Source organism: Hemicordylus capensis, chromosome 5 (assembly GCF_027244095.1).
Source record: "Hemicordylus capensis ecotype Gifberg chromosome 5, rHemCap1.1.pri, whole genome shotgun sequence".
Lineage (NCBI taxonomy): Eukaryota > Metazoa > Chordata > Lepidosauria > Squamata > Cordylidae > Hemicordylus > Hemicordylus capensis.
The window spans coordinates 35,960,371-35,986,802 of NC_069661.1; the positions used below are offsets into that span (position 1 = coordinate 35,960,371).

General features: G+C 42.1%; 1 protein-coding gene across 3 annotated transcripts in view; it reads right to left on the reverse strand.

Moving 5' to 3' along the window:
- Positions 1-3,515: 3,515 nt before the first annotated feature.
- The window catches only part of PAPSS1 (3'-phosphoadenosine 5'-phosphosulfate synthase 1), an 88,352-nt gene continuing 65,435 nt past the window's right edge, over positions 3,516-26,432 (reverse strand). For 2 of the 3 annotated variants that reach the window (XM_053257102.1, XM_053257101.1), the window contains exons 11-12: positions 22,283-22,512; positions 3,516-4,205 (exon numbers count right to left, since the gene is read on the reverse strand). In XM_053257102.1, the coding sequence (XP_053113077.1) occupies positions 4,067-4,205; positions 22,283-22,512 (369 nt within the window). In that variant the 3' untranslated portion in view covers positions 3,516-4,066. Of the gene's footprint in view, positions 4,206-20,869; positions 21,027-22,282; positions 22,513-26,432 lie in introns of all 3 variants that reach the window. The other variant, XR_008308808.1, reaches the window with a different exon arrangement.

A 26,432-nucleotide genomic window follows, 5' to 3' on the forward strand; every position in this document is an offset into this window, starting at 1 on the left:
TGGTGTATTGCAATGGGGGAAGCCACTGTGTGGGCTGCACAATCTGTCTGGTGTCTGGAAGAGTGTAAATGCTGTTTGCCAGTTGGAATGCCTCACTCCTAATTACATTTGCAAGTTCCCTTTTTTCTTCTGGCAGTCAATCTAAAGAGGGTCCCAACTTTCCCCACAGAAAATGGTTGTAGTGTTCCATGCACGCCTAGTAATTGCGAATTACCAGGCATGCAAGGTTGCAAGGTTGAGGTGGAATAGAGATGGCAACCAATTGAGTCCACCTTCCTGTCTTCACAGTCAATAGGAGTCAACAGAGTTTGATGTTTAGAACATGACTGTGCCACTTCAACCGCTATAGAGTTAGGGAGTGGGAGAAAAGCACAACTTTCAAGCTAAACCCTATAGGAAGATTGTATAAGTGGATGCATGAGGACAGTTTAGATGAGCACTCCTGGGTGAGGTCAAGCAAAAGCTTAAACTTTGGCAAGGCAACTCGGGTGTTGGCATCTGACCCAATGAGCCTGAAAATAGGGTCATCTTTGTGTTTTGTTTGTTGTTTGATCTGGAGTCCCAATTATATTGCAGTTTGAAGAACCCACTCTGAGTGGGAGCATGGCTTGGGCTCTGGAATGCCTTCCAGAGGTGAAGTATACATGCTAGCATCAGATTGGTCGGTCTCTGCTTGTGAGATTGAGGCATTGTCTAAGTCAACTGTATGTAGGTCTTGATCCAAGTGAAGCAGCATGTCAGGTGCAGTGTCCTCCTACACTCTTTTTAGAAGTGTCACTTCTAAAAGATTAGGAATCTTATGCAGTGCCTGGTGAACTAGCAAAGATTGTTTAATTGGATACTCCCCTGAGGGTTGCTTAGGTGGAAGCGGCCGTGGGGAATTGGTGTCGAGGCTGAGATAGTGAGTTAGACCTTCTCCTTGAACACTCATGAGATTGGGATCGACTTTGTCAGATCTGACTGTACCCTCACTGACAAGATGGTGATTGAATCTGGTGATAAGAAGTTGACCTGGGTGGTGTTCTGTAGTAGTACCATTGTCGGGCATGGGATGATCTCTACCAGGGCAATGTTAGAGTGAAATGGAGTGAACAGTGCAGGTGTAACCCACTCTAAATCACAATGTATGTGCCAATAATGCCCGTAATCATTGTAATGTGCCCAGTTCTGCCATTGCCAACCTCTGGGGGCATAGTGTTCATCATGATAGGGATCGCCTTCCGCACCTGAACAAACATCCTGGTTGCAATCTGGCATGGGGGATTGCCATTCTCCCACATGGTGGCTACCCTGTCCGTGACAGGCTGGAGACAGTCGGTCCCAACCTGGAATCCCTTTGGGGGCTTTTTCTTTGGGATTTTTGGTAGTCCTTGCCCAGCCAGGGCTTTAGGCTTCAGTTTCAATGGAACTGGATCTGGCAAGACTTTCTTCTTCAAGTTTTTTTTTTTTTTTTTTAATGATTCCACCCCTCTCCACAAAGCAGGGTCGCACAAAAAAAAAAGGAGGGGGTGCGACAGAAAAAAACAAAATGCAAAAGGCAGAAGTAAGAAGAGAAGAGATAAACAAAAAGCATGAGGCTAGAATAAATACCACGAAGAGTGTGAGAAAATAGAGGGTTGCCTTTTTTCTTTTTTTTAGAGCTAAAGAGAAGTCACCTCAATCAGAGCTGTTAATCCTTCGGCAGATGATGAAGTCTGAGAGAAAGCTGCCCTGGCACCAAGGAGGAGGTGGAGTTATCGTCAAAATGTAGCAGAGGAAAAGCGCTTTAGAAGCTTCTCAACAGGGCTTCTTTGCAAGCGGGAGAGCTCATCAGTGTGAATGACAGAGACCACAAAGAAGAACAAGAAGTACAGTTGACTTGTGCTTCCTACTGAAGTGCGATTTCTTGGGTAGGGGGAGGTGGTAATGTCTAAAGTAAAGGCTTATGTATCTGCCCCATGCTGAGATGCATGACCTTTCACTGCTCACATATCTCACTACAAGGCAGACAAGCGAACCGCTTACTGGGCATTCCTGAAGTGATGAAGAAACCATGAATGGATAAGCACTTCTTTCTAATCCCACCAAAGATGCAACATGCCAAGATGTTCCAAGGAAATTTTAGATCAACTGTTGCGGTTGGGGTGGGGGCGGGGTCCATCCAACTGTTGTCAGCATGTTAATTATGGTTCACCTACATTATGCAAATTGTGCTAAGGGCAACAGTATTGTATTAAATTCATATGATGATGTCTTATGAGTCAAAACCATTGATCTAACTACTTAAGTATTGTCTACCCCAGCAGCAACTCTCCAAAGTCTCAGGCAGAGGTCTTAGCCCTGTCACCTGGGATCCTTTAAAGTGGGAATGCCAGAGACAGAACCTAGCACCTTCAACTTACAAACTTGTGTGCTGCTACAGAACAATGACTCCTGCCCAGTATGAATAGTAATACAGTCACTGCCTTTTTCTATTTGATTTTACTCACTGGAATAAATGCTAACATTAATACTAGCAGTTTTGACCCTTTTAAAGGGTTGGATATCAAGTTTTGAACTGCCACATTTCTGCATTTTATGGCTACTGCCTGGGAAAAATATTCTGTTCAATTATGGGGGGGGGGGAATTCATGGAAAAACGAGTTCTTACATAAGACAATAGCCCTGCTGGATCAGGCCCAAGACATATCTAGTCCAACATCCTATTTCACACAGTGGTGCACCAGGTGCCTCTGAGAAGCCCACAGGCAAGAGGTAAGGGCATGCCCTCTTTTTTTGCTGTTGCTCCCCTGCAACTGGTATTTAGAGGCATCTTGCCTCTGAGGCTGGAGGTGGCCTATAGCCATCAGACTAGTAGCCAACGATAGACTTGTCTTCCAAGAATTTGGCCCCTCTGGAGTTATCCAAGCTGTCAGATTTAGCTTTTTATGGATCTAGAACTGCAATCTGTTTTGCTGTAGAATTAGGACACAGTATTTTTAGTCAGTCCTCAACATTTGTTGTATTAACCAATTGATCATAAAATGCATAAAATCATAAAGTTTCTGAAGCACATGCTGGACACAAAGTTATGGTGTTTAAGTGGATGAGACATTCCTGAGTCTGATGACATGTCAGGAGTGTGTTAAAGAACGTGATCACTTTCTTCTGGGTTACTCTTTGTAACTTCTTGTTCTCAAATCTTGAAAATATATATATTTAAAACAGTGAGCTAGACTTAAGTGTTAAAGTGGTACAATTTTTTTTAAAAAAACAAGAAGCGTATTGAAAGTGTATAGTCAGTCGATGGAAATGACATCTTGTTCTCTTCTACAGTTTAAAAGTATTAATACTATGAGGCAAGGAGAGGAAAAACAAAAGCCAGATTTAGTCTAAAATCAGCAACTGTGTTGCACCTACAACAAGTGTATGGCCGGGCGGGCGGTGTGTGAGTGGCGGTGGGGGGAGATCTAACAGTTCCCAGGGATCACACACAATAATCTTAGTATTTCCCAGCACTCTTTACACCATCACAAAGACAATATATAAACAAAGCATTCATTCAACAAAGGTTTAATTTGCAATACAGTGAAGCCTGAGATTCCATACAAGAACTTCAAAGACCACTGACAGAAAAGTACAATTTTAGTATCTTTTAAAAATATATTTCATTTTGATTAAATGTAGCACCTATCTCTAGTTCATATAATCAAACTGCCATATTCATCCTGTAAACTATGAAAAGCAAGGATATCTAATCTACCTTAAATAACGGGAAAGGAAGAAAAGAAAGCTGCAGCAGCTTTGAGAACTGCAGGGCACAGAGGCATAAAAATAATATTTAAAAAGACAAGATTTAAAAATCTTACCGCAAGAATATTAACCGTAATAAAAAGAGAGAGAAAACATTAAAACCAGAAGTTTATTAGGTGCCAATATGTAACAGAACCCATAAGAAGCAGAGAATGATGCTAAGTTAAGGAGAAGGGCCTGTGTTTAGGGGGAAACTTCCTGACAGACACTACAACAAAGCAGCGCCAACGGTGACTGTGTGGTCCCCTTGTTAATAAATCGAGCGTCAAAGGTTGATCTGCAATTAATAAGCAGCCTAAGCCTTTTCCAAGGATTTGTAGTACTCTGTCAGCACAGTCCATGCTTTAGGAGCCATGAAACCTTCAGGAGGGTTTTGTCCTTCCCGAGCTAGTTTACGCATGCGGGTTCCCGAAATAAATTCAAAATCTTCATGGCTGAAAGCAAACACAAGAAGAAACATATTTTAGGTGAAGGATCCAACAGTGTTCATGAAACTGAGTTATGTTCAAAATACAATCTTGTGGTCCCAAGAGCATCTGTTGAGCAGTACAGAATTGAGAGAATGCTTTATTTCCTTGTACACAAGTTGAAAATCCGATAATACGCCAAGTTTCACCATCTGTTCTTGTTCACATAATCAGTGTATGGAATTCATTGCCACAAGATTTAGTAATAGTCAATGAATCTAATTGATTTTTTTAAAATGGTGGGGAAGAGATATTTATTACATTTCTATACCACCCCATCCAAGAGCTCTGGGCGATGCACAACAAGTAAAACACAAAAAAACAACCACCATTTAAAACAAACTGATATAGAGAATGTAGGTTTATATCAGTGATTCTTTGTTATGATAAATGAAAAGGGAACTTCACATGCAGAAGTGGTACCACTCTACCTCTCAGTGCTTGGGACAAAGAATGCCACCATGATCTACTTGTGAGCTTCTCAGGGACATCTATCCAGCCACTATGAGAGACCATATTTGACTAGGTGGACATTCAGTCTATTTGTGCCTAACCAGGCAATCCCTACAATAAGAGCAATTTTCCTCTTCAGAAAATTACTCAGTCAGAAACATCCAGGTACACAAATAGTGAGAAGGATACATAAGGAAAATCTAGAAATCCAGCAGCTTAAATGTGAGATACCTAAATGAACTTCTCTTAAATAGACTAAAGACACAAAGAAAACAGGAGTATTGTGAACCAAACAGCAATTAATCTCACAAATAAAACAGGTTTTTTTTTAAACTTCATTTATTCAATTTGCAACATAGATTTCTTACTCATTCTTTGTTGGTTTCTTTGAAATGGAAGCCAAATGCTGACCTCAGTTGGATATGGATCAGCAAGTGGGGAAAAAAAAAATAGAAGCCAAATGTATACAGGGGATAATTTGTTTGCCTGAAAGTCGAACTAATGTGCTTAAGCAGCGAAGAGGATTAGAATGAATAAGTAGCAAGCTAGCTGAGTTAGATGGCACTTTTCGTATCATGTACATTCTGTTCCTTGCCTTGAAGGTGCTTGATTATGACTGTGTGAATGAGAGAAGTCATACTTGAAACCATCTGGGACCTTTGTAAAGGGGATGTATTGGCCTATATGAAATGCGCAAATGTAGAATGAACTGTTATCTCAATATAAAAGAGACGTAGAACCTGCTAGAAGGCGTGGCTGCCCCAGTGAGCTTTGATTGCTAGCAAAAACTTTAATAAAGCTCTGTTTGGAAATGTGATACTGGTGCCTGGTGTAAATTACCCAACCAAGGGACGAACATAGGGAAAATCCCTGACCTACAACAGCTGCAATGCCCAATATAATTTGAGATTGTATTTTATAATTTAATTAATAATTTTTCAAATTTGTACACCGCCCCAAACTTTCATCTCTGGGTGGTTATACAAAAACAAAAACAAAAAAAAATTAAAAATAAACCAGAAATTAAAACCTAAAAATTTAGGAAGTTGAAAAAGCTTGGGCGAAAAGATGGGTTTTCAAGTGTTTTTTGAAAATTGCCAGAGATGGGGAGGATCGTGTCTCAGCAGGAAGCACATTCCACAATCTTGGGGCAGCGACCGAGAAGGCCCGTCTCTGTGTAGCCACCAAACGAGTTGGCGGTAACTGGAGACGGACCTCCTCAGATGACCTCAAAGGGCGGTGGGCTCAAAGTGAAGAAGAATGACAAATATTGTAATTCTTTGTGCATTGGTTTGTCCTTAGCTCCCCTTGAAGATGGCATGGGAGATAAGCAAGCAAGCAGTGTTAACAAGTTTCAGTTGGCATACTCATCCACCATTTTGAAACCTCTGGACTGGCTACCAGAGCGGGATATAGATGTAAAATTAATTTTAAAAAAATAATCTAATCTTTTAAAGTCATCCAAGAGGCTGGTTTCAAATTACAAAAACCTAAGTGTCCTGGGTACCCATTATCTCACAGACTGTCTCTGTCCTAGTGAAGCCAACTGACATTTAAAATCAACTGATGAGGTCCTACTTAAGGATCCGTCTTGCAGGCTTCCATGAGAAACAGGGTACTTTCTGTAGCAGGTGCCGAACTCTGTAACTGCCCCCTCCGGAAGCTGCCGGTTGTCTTTTCACAGATGTAACGACCTCCCTGAAACGCAGCACTTTCAAATAACTTAGGCTGTTTTTTTATTCTACTGCTTCCAGTTTTTATTAATATTGCTGGTTTTAATCATGAGTTGGTAGTTGTACACTACTTTGGGAAATCAAACTGAAAAACAAAATAAAAATAGATTAAGTGGTTTAAAAGCAAAGGCCTTTTCTTTCCAACTTTCATTCTTCTGTTGATCTTATTTTTCCACATAATTCCTAAAGTGCTTTCTGATCACTGGCTACCTTACTCCTCTCAAGAATTTACTCTTTAAGTGCATCCATTCCATAGCTCTCTCAATTCTTTTGCATTCACTTTATACTCCTGAACAATTGTTTTATTCCTTGTATCCTTGTTTTGTTTTCTGAATAGCAGGATTCTACCCAAGCCTCATTTGCATACATTCTTTTGTTACCCCCTTTGCTTGGAATCCACTGCCTTTTGAAATCCAGTCCATTCAATTCTTTCCAGACGTTAGGAAACTTCTTGAAATGCATGTGTTTGTGTTAGCAAATAGTTGACGTTACCAGCCTCTTCCACTACTTTTTCCTCTTCCTGTTGTGTTAAAAAGTTGTACATTTGGGGGCAGGAACAGGTTTTTAATAATTCTGTACAATGGCCAGTCATTTCGAGAACAATATGAATTATTGCAATTTAACAGTAGTGCCAGTATTAAAATGTGGGTGGGGAGAATGCAAAGGATGCATTTCTCTTGGATATCATAATTAAAACATACTAACTATAAAACACTACTCATAAAATAAGAGAAGTCCTGCTGGATCAAAAGAGACCACCTAGTCCAGCATCCTGTTTCCTACAGTGGCCAGGCAGATGCCTCTGGGAAGCCCACAAACAGGGCATCCAGGCAAAAAGCCCTCTCCTGCTTCCCAGCAACCGGTATTCCATAATATCCTGCCTTTGAACCTGGAGATAGCATCTGACCATCATGACTAGTACTGCACTGATTAGACTTGCACTCCATAGATTAATCCAGCGTGGTGTAGTGGTTAGAGTGCTGGACTAGGACCAGGGAGACCTGAGTTCAAATCCCCGTTCAGCCATGAGACTTGCTGGGTGACTCTGGGCCAGTCACTTCTCTCTCAGCCTAACCTACTTCACAGGGTTGTTGTTGTGAGTAGAAACTTAAGTATGTAGTACATCACTCTAGGCTCCTTGGAGGAAGAGCGGGATATAGATGTAAAATTAATTTTAAAAAAATAATCTAATCTTTTAAAGTCATCCAAGCTAATGGCCATTATTGCATCTTGTGGCAGGAAATTTTATAAGTTAGTTTTGTGTTATGTCTGACCTGAATCAGTGCCACTGAAGGCCCCTAAGTTCCAATATCATGGGAAAGAGAGAGAAAGTTCCACTTTTTTCTCCACTTGATTTGTTATCGTTTATTGTCATCAAGGTTTGTACTTGTCATTGGTGAAAAATGTCCACTTTTAAAAGAAAGCTTGCTTGAGTTTCCTTGACTCTGATCAACAGCCATGCCGGCATCCTCTTGGATTTGTTCTGTCTTTTTCTAAGCTGTGGTATACATTCTAGCAGAAAGACTTATTTATAAAGTAGAGTGTAAACCAGGAGTGTAAACCAGGAAAGATTTTGACAGTCTTGACTTTTTAAAGTAATCCTCTCATATTTGATAAGATTCTTCTTTTGAAATCAAATTTGACACTGTTGTACTTTGGAAGCTTCATTGTTGAATTTGATAACACACATTGGTCATTGTTCCCAACCAGTTAATAAGCAACTGCATCTTGCACTAGACATTGGGCACCACTCAGGATTGAATCCAGGTTGCTTCTCTCCTAGTCAGTTCCATAGCCAATTGCTCCAAGGAATGTAATCTAGAAATTCTATCTCTTGCTTGAAATCCAAATCTAGATTTTGCCCAGTCTGTGTGAGCATCATTTAAGTCAACCATAATCACAAAACTTTCTTTTTTGCTGACTCCCTTAATAAATGTATGTTTTTCAGTAACAGTTGTTTTGACAGGCATTAATATGCATCAAACTTTACTGTGTGATGTGGACATTACAAATTTATGTGCAGCTACAAAGGTAAGTGGGAAAGAAAGAAAAACAGATTTTTAAAAGGGAAGAGTTTTAAAGGAAATCTGAGTTTTGAACAGGGGAGCAATAGTATGTTCTAATACCAAGCTACTTTTTAGTCCTGATACTTTCCACTGCCATCCTCCTGTAGAAGAGCTTATGTTTCCTGCATTCTGTGCTTACTTTGACACAGAACAATTCCTCCTCTGATGCACTCTTCCCTATCCTTGCTATAGCATGTATCTCCAGGAATAACTGCATACCACAATTCTCTCCATTCCATCAGCTTTACAGTCTGCCCACAGTAATTATCTTCGCTGTCAGGACCAAACACTTCAGCTCCCCAGTCTTGACTTGGGAGCCTCTGGTCTACACTAATTTTATTTTTAGTAATGACAGCAATCCAAATAAAGGCTGCTTTCTCAGTGAGAGTAGGAAAATAATGTATATCAAATGAAGGTGCTTGAGGGCAGAATCAGAGCTTGGTTTGAACCAAATCATGCTGCAGTATACTTAAATTCATCATGTATTCATCATGTCCACAGATGAAGGCATACTCCTCCTCCACAGAATAAAGGCTACTGTAGCCTTTCAAAAACAGCCAAAAGGAAGTCTAATAATTTGTATTAATAAGAAACAGTTTACTTTCCTTAGTCTAGCATGCAAAATGCATTTTAATTTGGTGGATATGCCATTTTGAATGAAAGAAGAAAACAGAATAGAAAAATCTAAAGCAGGATAAAGAATGCAGTTTAAACACATTCCCCACAAACTTGGGAATGTATGAAGCAACACAAAACTACTGATATGGCTCTTATTAGATATTTCTATACAGCATGGACAACACAATTCCAAATTTGCAACACACCAGATACATACTGCTGGTAAAGAAATGTAAAGTAAACAAATCCTGAACTAACTGTCACACTCCAAAGGTTCTTGTTCTTGCACATAAAATCACTGTAACTTCACCACAGACGCGAATGTCTACATACAGCAGCCTTTATTTTCAGCTATCTGCAAGGCAGAGTTTGTTAAAAAGCCAATTTGAAGAACCGCACTTTAAATACAAGGTAACATTCAGAGGCAGAGAGCTATGGTTTCCAGACATCTTGCTTTAAACCTAGTGGATTAAATGGAGACAATTCTTAAAGGGCATTTCAATAGCCTGTGCTGCCAATGGTACCATGTGCTTAATGTTCCTCCGATTAGATCACTATCTGAAGTGACAAATATCTGTAACACATTTTGCCCCATATGCAGCTGAGGATAAGCCAGGTGCGGCCAGTGCAGAGGTGTGTGTGTGTGTGTGTGTGTGTGTGTGTGTGTGTGTGTGTGTGTGAGAGAGAGAGAGAGAGAGAGAGAGAGGGGCACTTTTAAGTACAAATTAATAGATGCTTACCTCCGCTCCAGCTGCAGCTGCAAACTACTCCGAGCAGCAGCACGCTGCCTGGCATTCCCTGCGGCTCCGCCACTCACCTGGCTTCCACGGAGCCCACCCCCCACTGATGGCCAGGTGAGTGGAGGAGCCGATCTGCTGCCGCAGGAAATGCTGGGCAGCGTGCTGCTGCTCAGAGTAGTTTGCAGCTGCAGCCAGAGCAGAGGTAAAGGTAAAGTGCACCGTTGAGTCAGTGTCGACTCCGGACAACCGCAGAGCCCTGTGGTTGTCTTTGGTAGAATACAGGAGGGATTTACCATTGCCTCCTCCCGTGCAGTATTAGATGATGCCTTTCAGCATCTTCCTATATTGCTGCTGCCCAATATAGGTGTTTCCCATAGTCTGGGAAGCATACCAGCAGGGATCTGAACCAGCAATCTATGGCCTGTTAGTCAAGCCATTTCCCTGCTGTGCCATTAGGTGGCAAGTACCTATTAATTTATGCTTAAAGGTGCCTCCTGCCACTGCCACCCTCCCCTCCCCTCCCCATGGCATCCACACCGACTGCTTCTGGGATAAGCTAGTTTCTCATCCTATTGGTGAAGAGTCCTGTGAAACTCAAGAACCTAAGGAACCTGGAGAGGAGAGCTGGTCTTGTGGTAGCAAGCATGACTTGTCCCCATAGCTAAGCAGGGTCCGCCCTGGTTGCATATGAAAGGGGACTAGAAGTGTGAGCACTGCAAGATATTCCCCTCAGGGAATGGAGCTGCTCTGGGAAGAGCATCTAGGTTCCAAGTTCCCTCCCTGGCTTCTCCAAGAGAGGGCTGAGAGAGATTCCTGCCTGCAAGCTTGGAGAAGCCGCTGCCAGTCTGTGAAGACAATACTGAGCTAGATAGACCAATGGTCTGACTCAGTATATGGCAGTTTCCTATGTTCCTAAAACACTAATACCAGCTGGAGTTGATCCAATAAAAAGACTACTCTCGAATAAAAGTTGATTCACATGACTCACCACTCGACTTACAACTGAACATGTGAACTGCCCTCATCAAAAAGGATAATTTTAAAGGTAACATGATACAAAAATTCTGTCTATAGTGTTTGACCTGTGATAGCTGGTTCACACAGGGGCGTAACTACCATTAGGCAAGGGGAGGCGGCTGCCTGGGGGCCCCCACGCTTCGAGGGGCCCCCCAGAGGCAAGTCACATGTGAAGTGAGTGTGTGTGTATATCAGCGAGGGGCCCATTTTAAGATTTTGTCTCTGGGCCCACTTCAGCCTCCTTATGCCCCTGGGTTCACACATGCAAATAATCACTCGTTATTCTAGCCATCAAAAGATGAGCAGATACACAAACTGATTATCGGTTCTGGGACCAACTGTCTACATTCTAGAAGTACACTTGCTAGTACTACACAAAACCCCTGCAAGCAACAAGAAACCACCAAATATTTTGTCAAAATGCAGAATTTCTCTTCCAGAGACTTGTTTCCTTCAAGAGACTTATTTCCTTGAACAGTGTTCATTCTTACCAGCATCTTCTGGCTGAATTTTACAGCAGCCCTTCCAAAAAAGACACATGAATCTGTATACTACCAAAATGAAATGACTGACTTGCCAAGTCTTCTCCTGTAACATTACACACTCTGACATAGCCAGATACAAGTAAATTTCTTTTAAAAGGCCAAATGAACCAGATGGCCTTTCATCATAACCATTATGATCAGGGGCCAAGTTGTGTGGGTTTACTGGCAGATTCTCATTACAATTAATTTTAAGACTTCAATAGCACTCTCACTCTATTTATCTTTTAAAAACAAACAACACACACACACTCGCAATCACTCATCTCCACTTGTCTAGAGTATTAATCAAGAATACTTTTGACAAAGTACCACATACAAAATCCAGGAATGAGCTGTCCAACAGTTTGAATGGCATCCCAGGGATACAAGTAGCTGATGGGAATAGGAAAGAAATCCTGCTTGTGCGAAAGTATTCTCTCTTGTCTCTGCAGGCAATGAAGTGTTCAAGTTGTAGTTCATTTATTAAAATCCTCAAGTGACAACGCTCAGTTTTGCTACAAAAATATGGGTATGACCTGCTATTTGGCAAGGGAAATGGAACAATAAAAGCTTACAAGTTTCTGTGTTCCGACTTTTTGATTAAAAGAAAAAAGGCAAAGACCAATTAAAGCCTGACATCCCCCAGAGTGCCAAGTTGTGTGAAGCCCAGGCGGCTGGCATGCATTCCCTTTGAAGGGAGATTTAAGCGCCGCTCCCAAGGCACCTTTTTCTCAGTATGTTGCATTCCACATCTGCGCTACATGCTACAGACACCACACAAAATGGGTGTTCTGCTTTCACATGCTGCCAGCCATCTTCCTTGCACTCCAGCACCAGCAAACACATCTCCACTGCATAATTTATTAAGAATCGCTTGGAAGATTTTGCTCAACAATTTAGTTTTCCATCACCATGCCTCACAGACAGAAAAGCCAGTGCAAACAGAATATTAACACCCCGCTCTATAAATTTTTAGATCAAAAATCAGAGAGCCGTGCTATTTCTGCAAGCCAAGAATTTGGGCATTTCCCATAGACCCTGTGCTGCACAGCAGTTTCCTTTTGAGTTTGCAATCAAGGGAGATGGGGCTGTAGTGCAACGGAAGAGAATCTAGTTTGCATGTACAAGGTCCCAGGTTCACTCCCTGGTATCTCCAGGCAGGACTGGGAAGGATCCCATCAAACTCTGGAGAGCTGCTGCCAGTAGACAATACTGAACTAGATGGACCAATAGCCTGACTTGGTATAAGGCGGCTCCAAATGTCCATAATGAATCAAAGATAAAGTTTTGCTGCAGGTGAACAGGTCATCCTTTAGGGCACTTCTGGACACAGAGCTCTGAGCACTGCTTACTTACAATCCCTCAATTTATGATCACCCTGTGCCAAATGAGCTCACCCAAACAAGCAGGATGAGCAAGGGTGACACAACTACACTGCACCAGACTTCTGCCATGCTTACTGGTCCAGGATTCTGGTAAGGAGTTCTCTTTGCTACCTGCTCTCCTACCAGATTGTGGTAGGCAACCTTTGGAACTCCAGCAGTTCTGAACTACAACTTCCATCATCCCCAGCTACAATGCTGGAGACAATGAGATTTGTTGAGTTCAACAACAACTGGAGTCCCAAAGGTTGCCTACACCTGCACTAGACGACTGATGGACACTACCAGCGCTGACACAAGTGTCCAAAGATCTCTGCAGGCTGAAATTCTGTATTAGTTACACACCCTTAAGTTCTAATATATACAGCACAGAGCTAGGTACAGGATTGCAACCAAGGCCATCTACATTTGATGCTCAGGGGGAAAGTGTGTGCAGCCTGGCAATCCAGACAAATTGTGCAAAGATATTAGACTCTACCACTAACCACTCACATTCTTTTTTCCTTATTTGGCATAATCTATTCTGGGTCTGCTGTTCATAGGGAGGAGCAAGGAGTTCTCAAGACCACAACTCTGCTAAAAGCCACACTCAGCAATTCCTTGGGCTTCTGAAAAGTCACCAGAAACTGTTCACATAGACTGAAGCAAGTAGTTACAAGCATAAGAGCTAAAAACCTGTGAGGGAGTGGGAGTTGGGGGGAAATAAATGTTGTGATTCTCACAAAGATGAATGTTGTGCCCACTACCATATTCTGTATTCCCAATGAGAAGTATCTAACATTCCTCATCTGAAACTGCAGATATGTTGAATGGTCCCTTATTACATCACATAATCATTCTGAACTATAGGTACTGGCATCGTTTCAACTTACAGAATCATAAATATTTTTTAAAAACCCATCACTGCATTGGGACAACGGTATTAGATAAAAAATCTGGTTTGAATCCAAAGAACCACAAGCAATGTTATCCTAGTATTAAATGGCCATGGTAGGGGCTGCAGATGGAGGAGGAAGCTAGAAATTGCAAAAAACAAACAAACAAAAACCGCCAGCCCTGCTCCACACATGCAGAAGTGCCCTTCCTCTTGTACAACTTTCCTTTGGATCCAACCCCACAGCCACAACCCAGAGCCCTGAATTCTCCAGGGTCCCTAGAGCTAGCAATTTTTTAGCCTACTTATTACGGCTTATTCCTTATGGACTATAAGTTTATGAGATCACGCAGCAGTCAGCGAGTGAGTGACCGACCTGATATCAACTTTGCAATGCCTGGACCAATATGAACCAAATTGGGTACAGTTGTAGGGGCACATGGGGACACCTCAATGGTGTAGTTCGTAATGATGTCATCTACTCAGATTCAAGATGGCATACACGTGAACATTTGAGGCATAAGTGGACTAACCTGTGAATCATCTAACCAATTTGGACCAAATTTGGTACATCTGTAGTGAGTGACACAAAGGGACATCTCAACAGCGTAGTTTGTGATGAGGTCATCCACCCAAATTTTAGATGGTGGACACATGGACATTTGAGGCGCAAGTGGGAACCGATCTGGACCAAATTTGGTACAGTTGTGGGGACACATAGGGACACATCAAAGGCATAGTTTGTCATCCACCCCAATTCATGATGGTGGACACATTAACATTTGAGGCACAAGTGGGCCAACTTGTGAATTGTGTAACTGAGTTGGACCAAATTTAGTCCAGTTGTGGGGATAGTGAAAGGAAAGTAAGTAAATTAGTTCTTACCAGAACTACTTCTTATTATTCTTTTTAACTTAATCAAGTGCTTGTTTAGAGGTTCTGGACATTATGGGAAAGTTGCATCATCAGAGAGAGAATTAAAATAAGATTGATACAGTTCTTATACGTTCAAGAAACATTTTCTCTCTTTAAACACACCTGAAAAAAGGAATGCATAAGGGGAGAGCACAGGCTTGCAAGACCTTTAAGCAACATTTTACTATTCTTTATTTTACAATTTTATCCCACTCTTCCTCCAAGGAGCCCAGAGTTGTGAGAGGATAAACATAACCATGTACAACAACCCTGTGAGGTACGTTAGGCTGAGAGAGAGATGACAGGCCCAGAGTCACCCAGTGACCTTCAAGGCTGAATGGGGATTTGAACTTGGGTCTCCCTGGGCCTAATTCAACACTCTAACCACTACACTGTGCTGGCTCTCTTATTATTAGAAAGATCCTTTATCTGTTTCATGCATAGCAGTACTTTGTAACGCAGATGAGGTACTCGGGGCTCAAACACTGGCTTATATCAAATGAACATTTAGCAAGACAGTCAGCCTGTTTCAAGAGTCCATGTGTACTTAGCACGACTTTAATCTTAGCTTGTGGAAGTACTTAATTTGTCAAATATGAAATGATAAAACCAGTCATTATTCACAAGCTTCCCAACATGATTTCTATTACTCAGACATTTCACAATTTTCATGTGCACATGATTAGCAAGTGTGTTTCCCTTAATGCGAGGCCCCTGCTTGCTAACCACAAAACCCTATCCACTGCTGGGTCTAACTTAAGTGATTTTGTTTGGTCTGAGAAGCCGAACATAAAAGATTTTGAGAACTGCATCTGAAAAAGTTATTTGCTTCTCTCAGGAAATAAAGCCACATATTCTAGCAGCTAAATATTGCAAATAATATTATGTATTGTTTTGCAATTTTTTGTTCCCAAACAAATGTCTGCTGTATTTGTTTCTTGTGCACAGCAAGTCATATAACCATTATCACGGCCTCCACCAAACTGATTTTCAAGAACTACAGGCATGAGAAATCTTCATGCGGCGGAGATTTCATTTTTTCTCCATGTCATATACTCACAATGGATAACCACCGGTGGAGGAAGAAGAGCAACTGCTTTGAGGTAGAGCAGTGACAGAAAGGAACATAGGAAACTGCCATTTACTAACTGAGCAAAGAGACACCTTTTAAAGTGGCAATTCTCTTATAATTAGCAGAGGGAGAACAACTGGCCCTATCCAACCCCAGCACAGCATCCCTCCAGTGGCTGCTGCTGGTGTCTACCTTATGTTTCTTTTTAGATTGTGAGCTCTTTGGGGACAGCTGACCATCTTATTTATGTATTTCTTTTTTGTTATGTAAACCACTTTGAGAATTTGGTTGGAGAGCGGTATATAAATATTCGTAGTAGTACTGAGTCAGACCATTGGTCTATCTAGCTCAGTATTGCCTACACAGACTGGCAACGGCTTCTACAAGGTTGCAGGCAGGAGTCTCTCTCAGCTCTATCTTGGAGAAGCCAGGGAGGGAACTTGAAGCCTTCTGCTCTTCCCAGAGGAGCTCCATCCCCTGAAGGGAATATCTTACAGTGCTCACATGTGGTCTCCCATTCAAATGCAACCAAGACAGACCCTGCTTAGCTAAGGGGACAAGTCATGCTTGCTACTACAAGACCAGCTCTCCTCTCCAACGTGCTGGTCAAGTTGAAGGAAAGAGAATATGCTGATAAGAATAGATTAACTACATTAGATAATATTTATACTTGATCTCAGTCAAATGTTCAAGAAGAGAAGGCCAACTGGCCAACATTCAGACCTATGGTGTGTCAGAAGAAGAGCTTCTTCTATCACACAAGAGGGAACAGACTAAAGATTAGGGGACCTTCAGGAACTTTTTTTTAATGCACAGGTGACTAAAGGAGGAAATTGCTGAAAAATTCCACTTTCCACTTATGCAATGCAGAATGCTCTGCTGGTGTGTAATTAGTCTGGATGTCAGCCATCTTTGGAGGGATCTCAGATACTGGTCTGAGTTGCACGTTTCTATTAAGATGGCATCCACCACCTCTACAGCTCTTCCTCCCTTTTTATTTGGGTTCATTCTGGCTCAGTAATTGGTACTGCTGCCACCATGTCAACACACATGGAAAGAGGATTGATTTAGTGCACTACAAAACAAAGGAAGATGCCCTAGCTTCCCAATGAACTATCTGAGCAAGCTAGATTTCAACTGTGTTTGGAGTCCTTCCTTTCATTTTTTCTTTAGTTTCTGTACCAATACACTGTTTGCACAATTCATGATAAGACTTAAATAGACTTCCTTAAATCAGTATTAAAATCAACACTATCAAGAATGTGAATTTGATTTGTCTTCTGCATTCTATCCTGTATTAATGCATAAATAGTGCAACATGGGTTAAAAGGCACTTTAGTGTCTTGTGTGAAAACAAGACACTTGCCATATTATTTATACAGAAATGTTTTTTGTTTAAAGTTTAAGAGAGTAAGGGCTGTTAGTGGAACAAAATGTCATGTGCAGTGAAGGGTTCTCCTTCACTAGAGGTTTTAAAACAGAAGCTGGAAAACAGCTATCTGTCAGAGCTGCTGGAGCAGTTCCCTTCTACCTCGGAAATGCTATTATTTGATTGGCTTGGATTTTATCCAACTTCACGCACCTCTCAACAGAGATTGTCTGAACTGCTTCGGAACATAGGAAGCTGCCATATACTGAGTTAGACCATTGGTCTTTCTAGCTCAGTATTGCCTTCACAGACTGGCAGCAGCTTCTCCAAGGTTGCAGGCAGAAATCTCTCTCTCAGCCCTATCTTGGAGATGCCAGGGAGGGAGCTTGGAACCTTCTGATGCACTTCCCAGAGCGGTTCCATCCCCTAAGGAGAGTATCTTTCAGTACATACACATCAAGTCTCACATTCATATGCAACCAGGCAGGGGCGTAGCAAGATTGGATTGGGCCCACAGACAAGATTTTAAAATGCACCCCCTCAAAGTCCAGGGCCTCTGCACATCCCAGGCCCCCAAGGATTTAAGTCTGATATTTCAAAATAAGTATGCTGCCTGGAAATACATTTCATTGAATACACACATGCACACTTCACAATATATAGTGATATACATTGAATACTATATATTTGTGCTACTTTTAATGCCGAGGACACACTAGAAACAATAATTATTAAAATGGGCCCCTCACTGCAGGTTAGCAAAGGAGATTGTGAACCATGCAGTGCGGGCCTATGTATGGTTTCTCAGAATTCTGAACAAATTCAGTAAAGTTTGATTTCAGGAGGTTTTTCACACAGGGCTTTTAAAGCCCTTTAACACACATCTCCTCTGGAATAGAGGTGCTATATTCACACGTTGGCCAGATTTACCCTGAAGTCCCTGCGAGTTATTGGGGAGCAGTTCACACGCAATTTAGGTTTTTCACTGCTCATTAGAGTGTAACCTGATTTATATCCGGAGTAAAAAACAACAACAACATTTTGCACTGGTTCTTTGGGAGAACTTCAATTTCACAGTAAAGCCTCCCAGTAAACTTGCAGTAAAGCCTGCTGTGTGTAAGAGTCCCAGGGAAGTGTGTGGAGAATTGCAGCCTCAGGCAGCAGATCTAACCACATTTAGCTGGAAGTACATTTCATTGAAACCTAAAGGACTTACTAGCAAGGAAAGCATGTCTACTTAAAAATAAACTCCACTGCATTCAACTGTCTGAGATCCTTCCCTGGTAAGTGCATATAGGATTGCACATGCTCAGGGATGTAAAGCAAACCAAACTAATTTGTGCTCCCAGTATATTTTGCTCCCTATAGGAGACCAGTAAGACCCACTGAAGTAAGTAAGATAGGTGGGGAGAAATAGAGAAAATAGCAAGAATTAGCACCATTCCTCAGGTAAAAAAGAGGTGGTAGTGGGGAGAATGAGGAATCTGCCTCTTCTTGGTAAAATTTTAAGATAGACGAGACATGCCAGGGCTCAAGGAGCTCCTGGAGTTATGCCCTCTGTCCTAAAAGTCATTCTCGACATGCCAGGGCTCAAGGAGCTCCTGGAGTTATGCCCTCTGTCCTAAAAGTCATTCTCCCTGCTCCCCAATTTGGAAGTAGGGCTGGTTGTGGTCTTTCACTCTACTGAGATAAAAGCCACCCTGCAGGTGCTCAGAATCAGGTTCATCCCTAGTGGGGTGTGTGGCTGGGGGGCAAATCAGCATGTGCAGGGCCTCCTTAACATTTCATATCATTACAGAATCATACTGATTGATGACATACAGTGTATATAATGTGAGTGAGGTTTTTGGACATGCCCAACCAGCTTGGCATTTCTAAAGAAAAATAAAATAAAAGCACAACACATGCTTCACAGTTCTCACTCAGACCTTCTGGATTGCAAAACAACTTGAACATAAGTGCATTTATAAATGAGTGAATGAATGAATAAATAAATAAATAAAATATTGTTTGTTACAGAAGTTTTTGTAATTTTCTGCCATGAAACAAGCCACTTATATATAGGACTTCTTAGATGGTTTAAAAAAAAAAGCCAGCAAATTTTCAAATATTCAGAGACTTCTTGGTCTCTCCCCCCTCCCATATCAAAGCCCTATGGCAAGCAGATCCATAGATAGATAGATAGTGTGTGTGTGTGGGGCGGGGGGTTAACCACAAAAAGGAATTCACATCATACCTCCATTACTAAGCAAGCAAAGGCTGGTTTGTGCTGGGCAGAGGGTCTACAGAGAACTGTGGTGGGTAAAAGGCAGCCAGTGATGGCCACTCTGCCTGCCTCCTTCCTGCCTGCCTGCCGGGGCACTCAGTTTCAGGGAGGCCTCTCTGGAAGCCCCGCCCACCCACCTATCAGCTGAGAGGCAGCGAGAGAAGGAACTCTCTAGCAGCTTGCAGGCTGGTTGCTTAGATTGCAGGCCAGGAGGACTGGCTGAGGGGCCTTGGGGCTGAGTGGGCGGGCAATGGTGAGTCATGTGACATGTCTCTGGGGGGCCATTCGAGGCAGTGGGCCCCCAGAGACTGTTTCCCCTTGTCTAATCATAATTATGCCCATGCAACCAAGCAGACCCTGCTTAGCTAAGGGGACAGGTCATGCTTGCTACCACAAGACTAGCTCTCCTCTCTTGATAGCTTTAAAAAAAGATTTATGCCACAAGTTGGGTCCAAACTGGAAAGGGAGCTCTAAAGAAAAATGAATGGGTCAACTGGTTCATGCAAGCCCTACCTACAGCGTACCTCTCAGATTTCCAAAGTCAAAGTAGAAGGAAGGGGCACTTAAGAGCCCCTTAAGAGCACTTAAGATGGTACTTAAGAGCCCCACGCAGCAGATATTCTGGGCTGGGCTGGCTTCCAGGGCAAACCACAAAACTCACAGAGCAGTATCATGACAATAGCAAAGCAATGGTAAGACTGGGACAAAGGTCTTGTTCCAGCCCGTGTCAGATCACAACGTTTGACATGGGAACTCCAGGAATGTCAGACTACTTATTTAACGTGCATATAACTGTTCCCTCTAACATGGATTCCCAGATGTTGTTGACTACAATTCCCAGCATCCTCAGCAGAAATGGCTTTTGGCTGCGGATTATGCAAGTTGTAGTCAACAACATCTGGGAATCCCTGTTAGAGGGAACACTACTGCATATCCTGACTTTCTTCTGTGGAACTCAAGGTTGTGTACACAGGATATCCAGAAAATCCATCCAGTTTGAGGAGCAGATAGCTAGAAGTGTCAAGGGGAATAACTCTGAAAATATTGATGCAGAACTACGAGGGAGGCAGTTGGACCCTTGGATGATGAGGACATGAAAGGGATTATTAAGGAGGATAAGTAGATTTCAGGGACGCTGAGTGAGCTCTTTGCATCTGTCTTCATGGTGGAAGATACTGACCATATACCCATTCCAGAACTGGGCTTCTTAGGCTTGGAAGCTGAAGAACTGGTCAAATTTGAAGTGACAGAGGATGTTCTAAACTGTCTTGAAAAACTAAAAATTAGATCTCCAGGGCCAGATAGCACCCACCCAAAGGTTCTGAAGGAACTCTAATGTGAAATTGTTAATCTCCTAGCAAAAATATTTAACTTGTCCCCACAATCAGGTTCTGTACGAGAGGACTGGAAAGTAGCTAATCTAACTGCAATTTTCATAAAAGGATTCAGGGGGATCTGGGAAACTACAGGTCAATTCACTTAATTACTGTGCTGGATAAAGTGATGGAAAGCATACTTGAAGACAAAATTGTTAAACATATATAGGCCTTGCTGAAGGAGAATCAGCATGGCTTCCATAAGGGCAAGTCTTGCCTCACTAACCTTTTGGAGTTCTTTGAGAGTGTAAACAGGCATGAGGATAAAGGTGATTTGGTTGACATAGTATACTTGGACTTCCAAAAAGCTTCTGACAAAGTTCCCCACTAAAGGCTCTTAGCAGTCAAGGGATAAGAGGACATGTTCATGAGTGGACTGGTGACTGGTTGAAGGACAGGAAACAGAAGGTAGGAATAAAAATGGACAGTTATCACAATGGAGGGAAGTAAGACGTTGGGTGCCACAAGGATCTCTACTGGGACCAGTGCTCTGTAACTTGTTCATAAATGAACTAGAAGCTGGGGATAAGCAGTGAAATGGCCAAATTTGCAGATGTCACTAAACTATTTAGGGTAGTGAAATCCATAACAGATTGTGAGGAACTCCAAAAAGATCTCTCCAAACTTCAGCAAGACTGCTGTATTATGTGTCCTCTGAACGATGTCTAGGACACATCAGGAATTGATTCTTCTGTCTCCTCCTCTTCTTTTTCATTAAAGAGAGGAAGACCTACTCATTCTCATTAATGCCAAACCATGGTTCAGCAGGACATCTGAATGTAACCCAACTACTAGACAATAAATCCTTCGTCTGTAACCTACATAAAAGCTAAGAATCTAAGACCACAGATGTAAAGAACAAATTACGCTTTTTCCAGCTGTGAAACCGTGTTACTTTAATAGACAGCAGGTGTGCCAAGGAAGTGTTAGCATGCTACATCCCTTCTGAAAAATTGAGAAATTGCTCTACTAGCAGAGCCCACATTACAAAACTATATACGGTTTATTTTAGCATCATGCATGAGAATCTCAGCAAATCCTGGAGATAGACAGAAAGGTAGATTTATACAGAAAGCCTTTAGAAAGGTCTCTCTCTCTCTCTCTCTCTCACACACACACACACACCCCAAATGGAGACATCTTCACTAATAAACTGAATTTATGCCATCTAGAAACTTGCCAGATTGTTTGATAGTAGCAAACAAAGCCTGGAACTAAACCCCCAAATGAAGAGGTTTAAAAGTAATACTGCAAAGGAACCTATAGCAGCATGGAAATATTGCAGTAATATTTTTGTAATGCAGTAACATTTGTGTATTAGAGAGGCAGGAACACTCTTGGGCCCCATTCCTAGGCCACCCAAAGTGACAAAACCAATTTCAGAGCAGTGGAGGTTAAAGTTTGGGTTTTTTGTTTCTGTTTTAAACACACACACACACACAGGTCACAAGATGCAAACTAAAAATAGCTAAATGGTGAACTGGAAACTCTGGGATTCCCAGTCAGACAAGAGTGTACTGAACCTGGGCCCCTGAGAAACAGTAATTTACTGGGAAGCTAAGCAATAAAATGCAGAGCCAAATGCCAATTATTATGTGGGACAGTCATCATCAATTATTCGAACTGTAAAATAACTTACTGCTCAGAGTCATAGTAATCCATGCATTTCTTTTTCTTGTTATAAGCTGCCACTCTGAAGGGTACAATTTCCAGCGTTATCAGGCCTGGCGCCATAGTCAGCACTTTGGCACCGTGGGTTGGATCATAGAGATCTTTTCCAGTCTCCGGGTGAGGCATGCCGGCAGGATCTCGGCCCACAATATAGAAGTTGGCTCCAGCTACCATCCTTGACCTGCAATGCCACTGAACCTAGAACAAGATTTGAGAAGCAACATTAGCAGAAGCGAGGAAAGAGTAACAGAAGAAGAAGAAGAAGCCTGTTATTACTAGACAAAGTGCAAAAATCACTAGCTCTCTGGATTAGACTCCAGGATCACATATATTCACTAAGAGCAGAGCTATTATGCTCACCAAAAAAATCTTCATCTATTAAATCATGCAGGTTTTAGTCAATCAGATCAACCGGTTACATTTGCATAGGTGTGCACATAAACACAAAATGTACACTTTAGATGTGCACACATGCATGATCTTAAAAGCAATATTCTGTTCTATCTCCGAATGCCTTATCCAGTAGTAGTGCTTGCCATCTTCAGCTTTTGCAGAAAGGATATTCAATTTTTAAAAAGCACGTTTTTAAAAACCTACAACCCAATTAATTGGGTTTTTAGTAAAATAAAAGTTTTTTTTAAAAAAAAACTGATTAATCCATGGGTTATCAAACTTAGATCCCCAGGTGTTGCTGCACTATAACTCTCATCATCCCCAGCCACAGTGGTCTTTAGTGTTGTAACCCAACATCATCTGGTCTTGTGGTAGCAAGCATGACTTGTCCCCATAGCTAAGCAGGGTCCACCCTGGTTGCATCTGAATGGGAGACTTGATATGTGAGCCCTGGAAGATACTCCCCTCAGGGGATGGAGCTGCTCTGGGAAGAGCATCTAGGTTCCAAGTTGCCTCCCTGGCTTCTCCAAGATAAGGCTGAGAGAATTCCTGCCTGCAACCTTGGAGAAGCCGCTGCCAGTCTGTGAAGACAGTACTGAGCTAGATGGACCAATGGTCTGACTCAGTATGTGGCGGCTTCCTATGTTCCTATAACCCAAATTTGAGAAACCCTAGATTAATCTGACTTGAAGAGCAACCCTAAGCACATTTACTCACAAATAAGTCCCACTATATTCAAGAGAGCTTACTCCCAGGCAAGTGAACACAGGATTGCAAGCTATACATAGGATAAACAAACCAATAAAATTCAAGGTATCTTGTATTTCATTTTCTAAAGGTTCTTCTACCAAGAGAAAGAGGAGGAGTAAACAAAGATCCTAATTTTTTCCAGAATCTCGGCCCAAGAAAAATTGCCTTCTGTACCCCAGCCAAGAGATTTCAAAATCATGTCCATTTGACACAGCAAAACAAATCATCAATACAAATGTTTTAAACTAAAATTCTTTATTTCAAGCACCATGCCAAGAAGGTAATTCCTAAAAAGAATAGCTATAATAGACATACAAACCAACAAGCTGACAAAGGTTTATAATTCATTGACTTTTCTCTGTTGCCCATTTGCTTGCAAGCATCTCTGTTGTATTCCAAGACCACAGAATTCCACCCCCCGCCAACGTCCATAATAGCACAAAGCAAAAACAAGAGGCCAAGTTACGAGATCCAGAAGAGATGAAAAATTTGTATCAAGTGCCGAAAACCCACAATCGGATTTCTCTTTCCCCCCATCTCAAATGGCTCTGATCTCATTTGGCATCTAACACTGCAAATCCAGATGGCACCCAAGTTAGTCTAAACTGGAAAAGCTGAAAGCAACTTCCATAAAGCTGTAGTCCCTCAGTAAACCCTGATCAGGGCTGTGTAACCCACACTGGCATCCACTAAATTCCTCAGCCACTTGGACCAGGCACAAGTCCTTAAGCTAAATCAGTATGTCCAATACCCCAAACGCGCCACCTAGAAACACTGCAGATGTTCCTCCTGACATTCATCTAGAGCTGCACAACTCAAACGCCCTAGTGGGTCAGAACCACTGTTTCCTCTAAGGCGTGCACACGTTCACACACTCACAAGTTCTTGGATGTCTGCTCAGTTCATTTGAGATCCCGCTCAGGTTGAATCAGGAAGGCCCGATGTGTGCGCGCACACTGCTTTAATACAGCCACCCAGAACAAAACTCATTCCACACAGAGATGGAAAAATTAGAAGGACCATTATCCGGAACCGTCCACAACTTGGCATGCAGTGGCCAAGGTCAATTTTTAGCACATTATTACATTTAAATTTAAAATATTATTAGTTACTTGTGGATCTGTTCCCACTCAATGGACCTATAGTTTCAACCAGGAAATAGGGGCCAGAAAATAGGTCCTGCACCTGCTCAGTGAGTGGGGCCCCTGGAGTGCATGCCAGCCCAAAATAAATGCCAACTCCTCTCCCTAAATTGTTTTTGCTTTCAGGCTGCAATCCTAGGCATGCTTACATGGGAGTAAGACTCACTGGGTACACTATGGAACATATTTCTGAGAAAACGTTCCTAGGATGGCACTCTAAGGCAGTTCCCAGCTCCTGTGTTTATTTTATTTTTGTTACATTTATATACCGCCTTTCATTAAAAACAATCCCAAGGCGGTTTACAAAAGTTAAAAAAACATGCAATAAAAATGATAATAAAAATATTAAGCTAAAAATACAAAACCGATCTAATTTAAAATCTATAAAATACAGATATAAAAACTATATGTGAGTAAAACACATAGAAGCAGCAATAAAATAATCATGTAAAGGCCTGGATAAAAAGCCAAGATTTAACAAGCTTTCTAAAAACTGTGATGGAGTCAGAGGAGCGAATGGCCACTAGGAGAGCATTCCAAAGTCTGGGGGCAGCAATAGAGAAGGCCCTGTCTCGACTGCACGACAGCCGAGCCTCCCTCATTGTCGGCACCCAGAGCAGAGCCCCCTCAGATGACCTTACCAAGCAGGCAGCAACCCTTGGGAGCAGACAGTCCCTCAGGTAACCCGGGCCTAAACCATTAAGGGCTTCAAAGGTCAAAACCAGCACCTTGAATTGGACCCGGAAATGAACTGGCAGCCAGTGCAACTCTTTCAGAATGGGTGTGATGTGCTCCCAGCAGGCAGCTCCGGATAAAACCCACGCTGCCGCGTTTTGCACTAGCTGCAGTTTCCGGATAGTCTTCAAGGGCAGCCCCACGTAGAGCACATTACAGTAATCCAGCCGTGACGTGACTAAGGCATGGGTAACTGTGGCCAGATCTGCCTTCTCGAGAAAGGGACGCAGCTGGCGCACTAGCCGAAGCCGTGTTGGTGCAGGATATGTGGGGGCCAGTAAAATAGTCCCTGTGGGCTGAATCTGGCCCCAGGGCCTTCTGTTGTGCAGGCCTAGATTCACCAGATAATGTATGTTTGATGGATTTATATACCGCCCTTCCAAAAATGGCTCAGGGCAAAAACAAAAACAATTAAAATCAATTAACAATTATAATCAAAATTAAATTAAACCATTAAAATCATTTAAACAAACATCAAAATCATCATGCACTGATGCATCAGATATCACTATCAAGGCTTAGCAAAAACAACAACTGGTAAGTTCAACTCCACTTGAAATTACAAATTAACACTGTGATCCAGCACATGTGTACGAAATAATATAGCCAAGGCTCCCATTGCCTACAGTATAGCTTGTGCATGCAGTTCTTTGGACTCTCAAATGATACCAGTTGAGAATTTCATGGTAGAAATCATATGTATGACGTTTGTGTTTGTAAAAATGCAAACACTTCCTGCACAACCAGCACACTGGTTAGCATTCTGGCTTCCTCCAGACATGCTACCTTTCCTTTTGAATTTAGAATGGTAGCATCACCAAACATAACTTCAGATACAGCTTTCCAAGCCAACTGAACACTTCACATATTCAATGGCAAGTCAGACATTAACTGAATACTTGGGTATACATGTCCTATGAAGCATCTCTGCCTTCTTCATAGGACAAGTCGCTATATCTGAAATGGGTACGATCGTAACATGTCTCTTAGGACTTATGTTCTTCTATGGAATTCTCTGCTAGGGGATGTGGTGAGGGCCACTAGCTTGTATGGCTTGAGGCATAGACAAATTCAGGTCTATCAATGGCTACTAGTCCT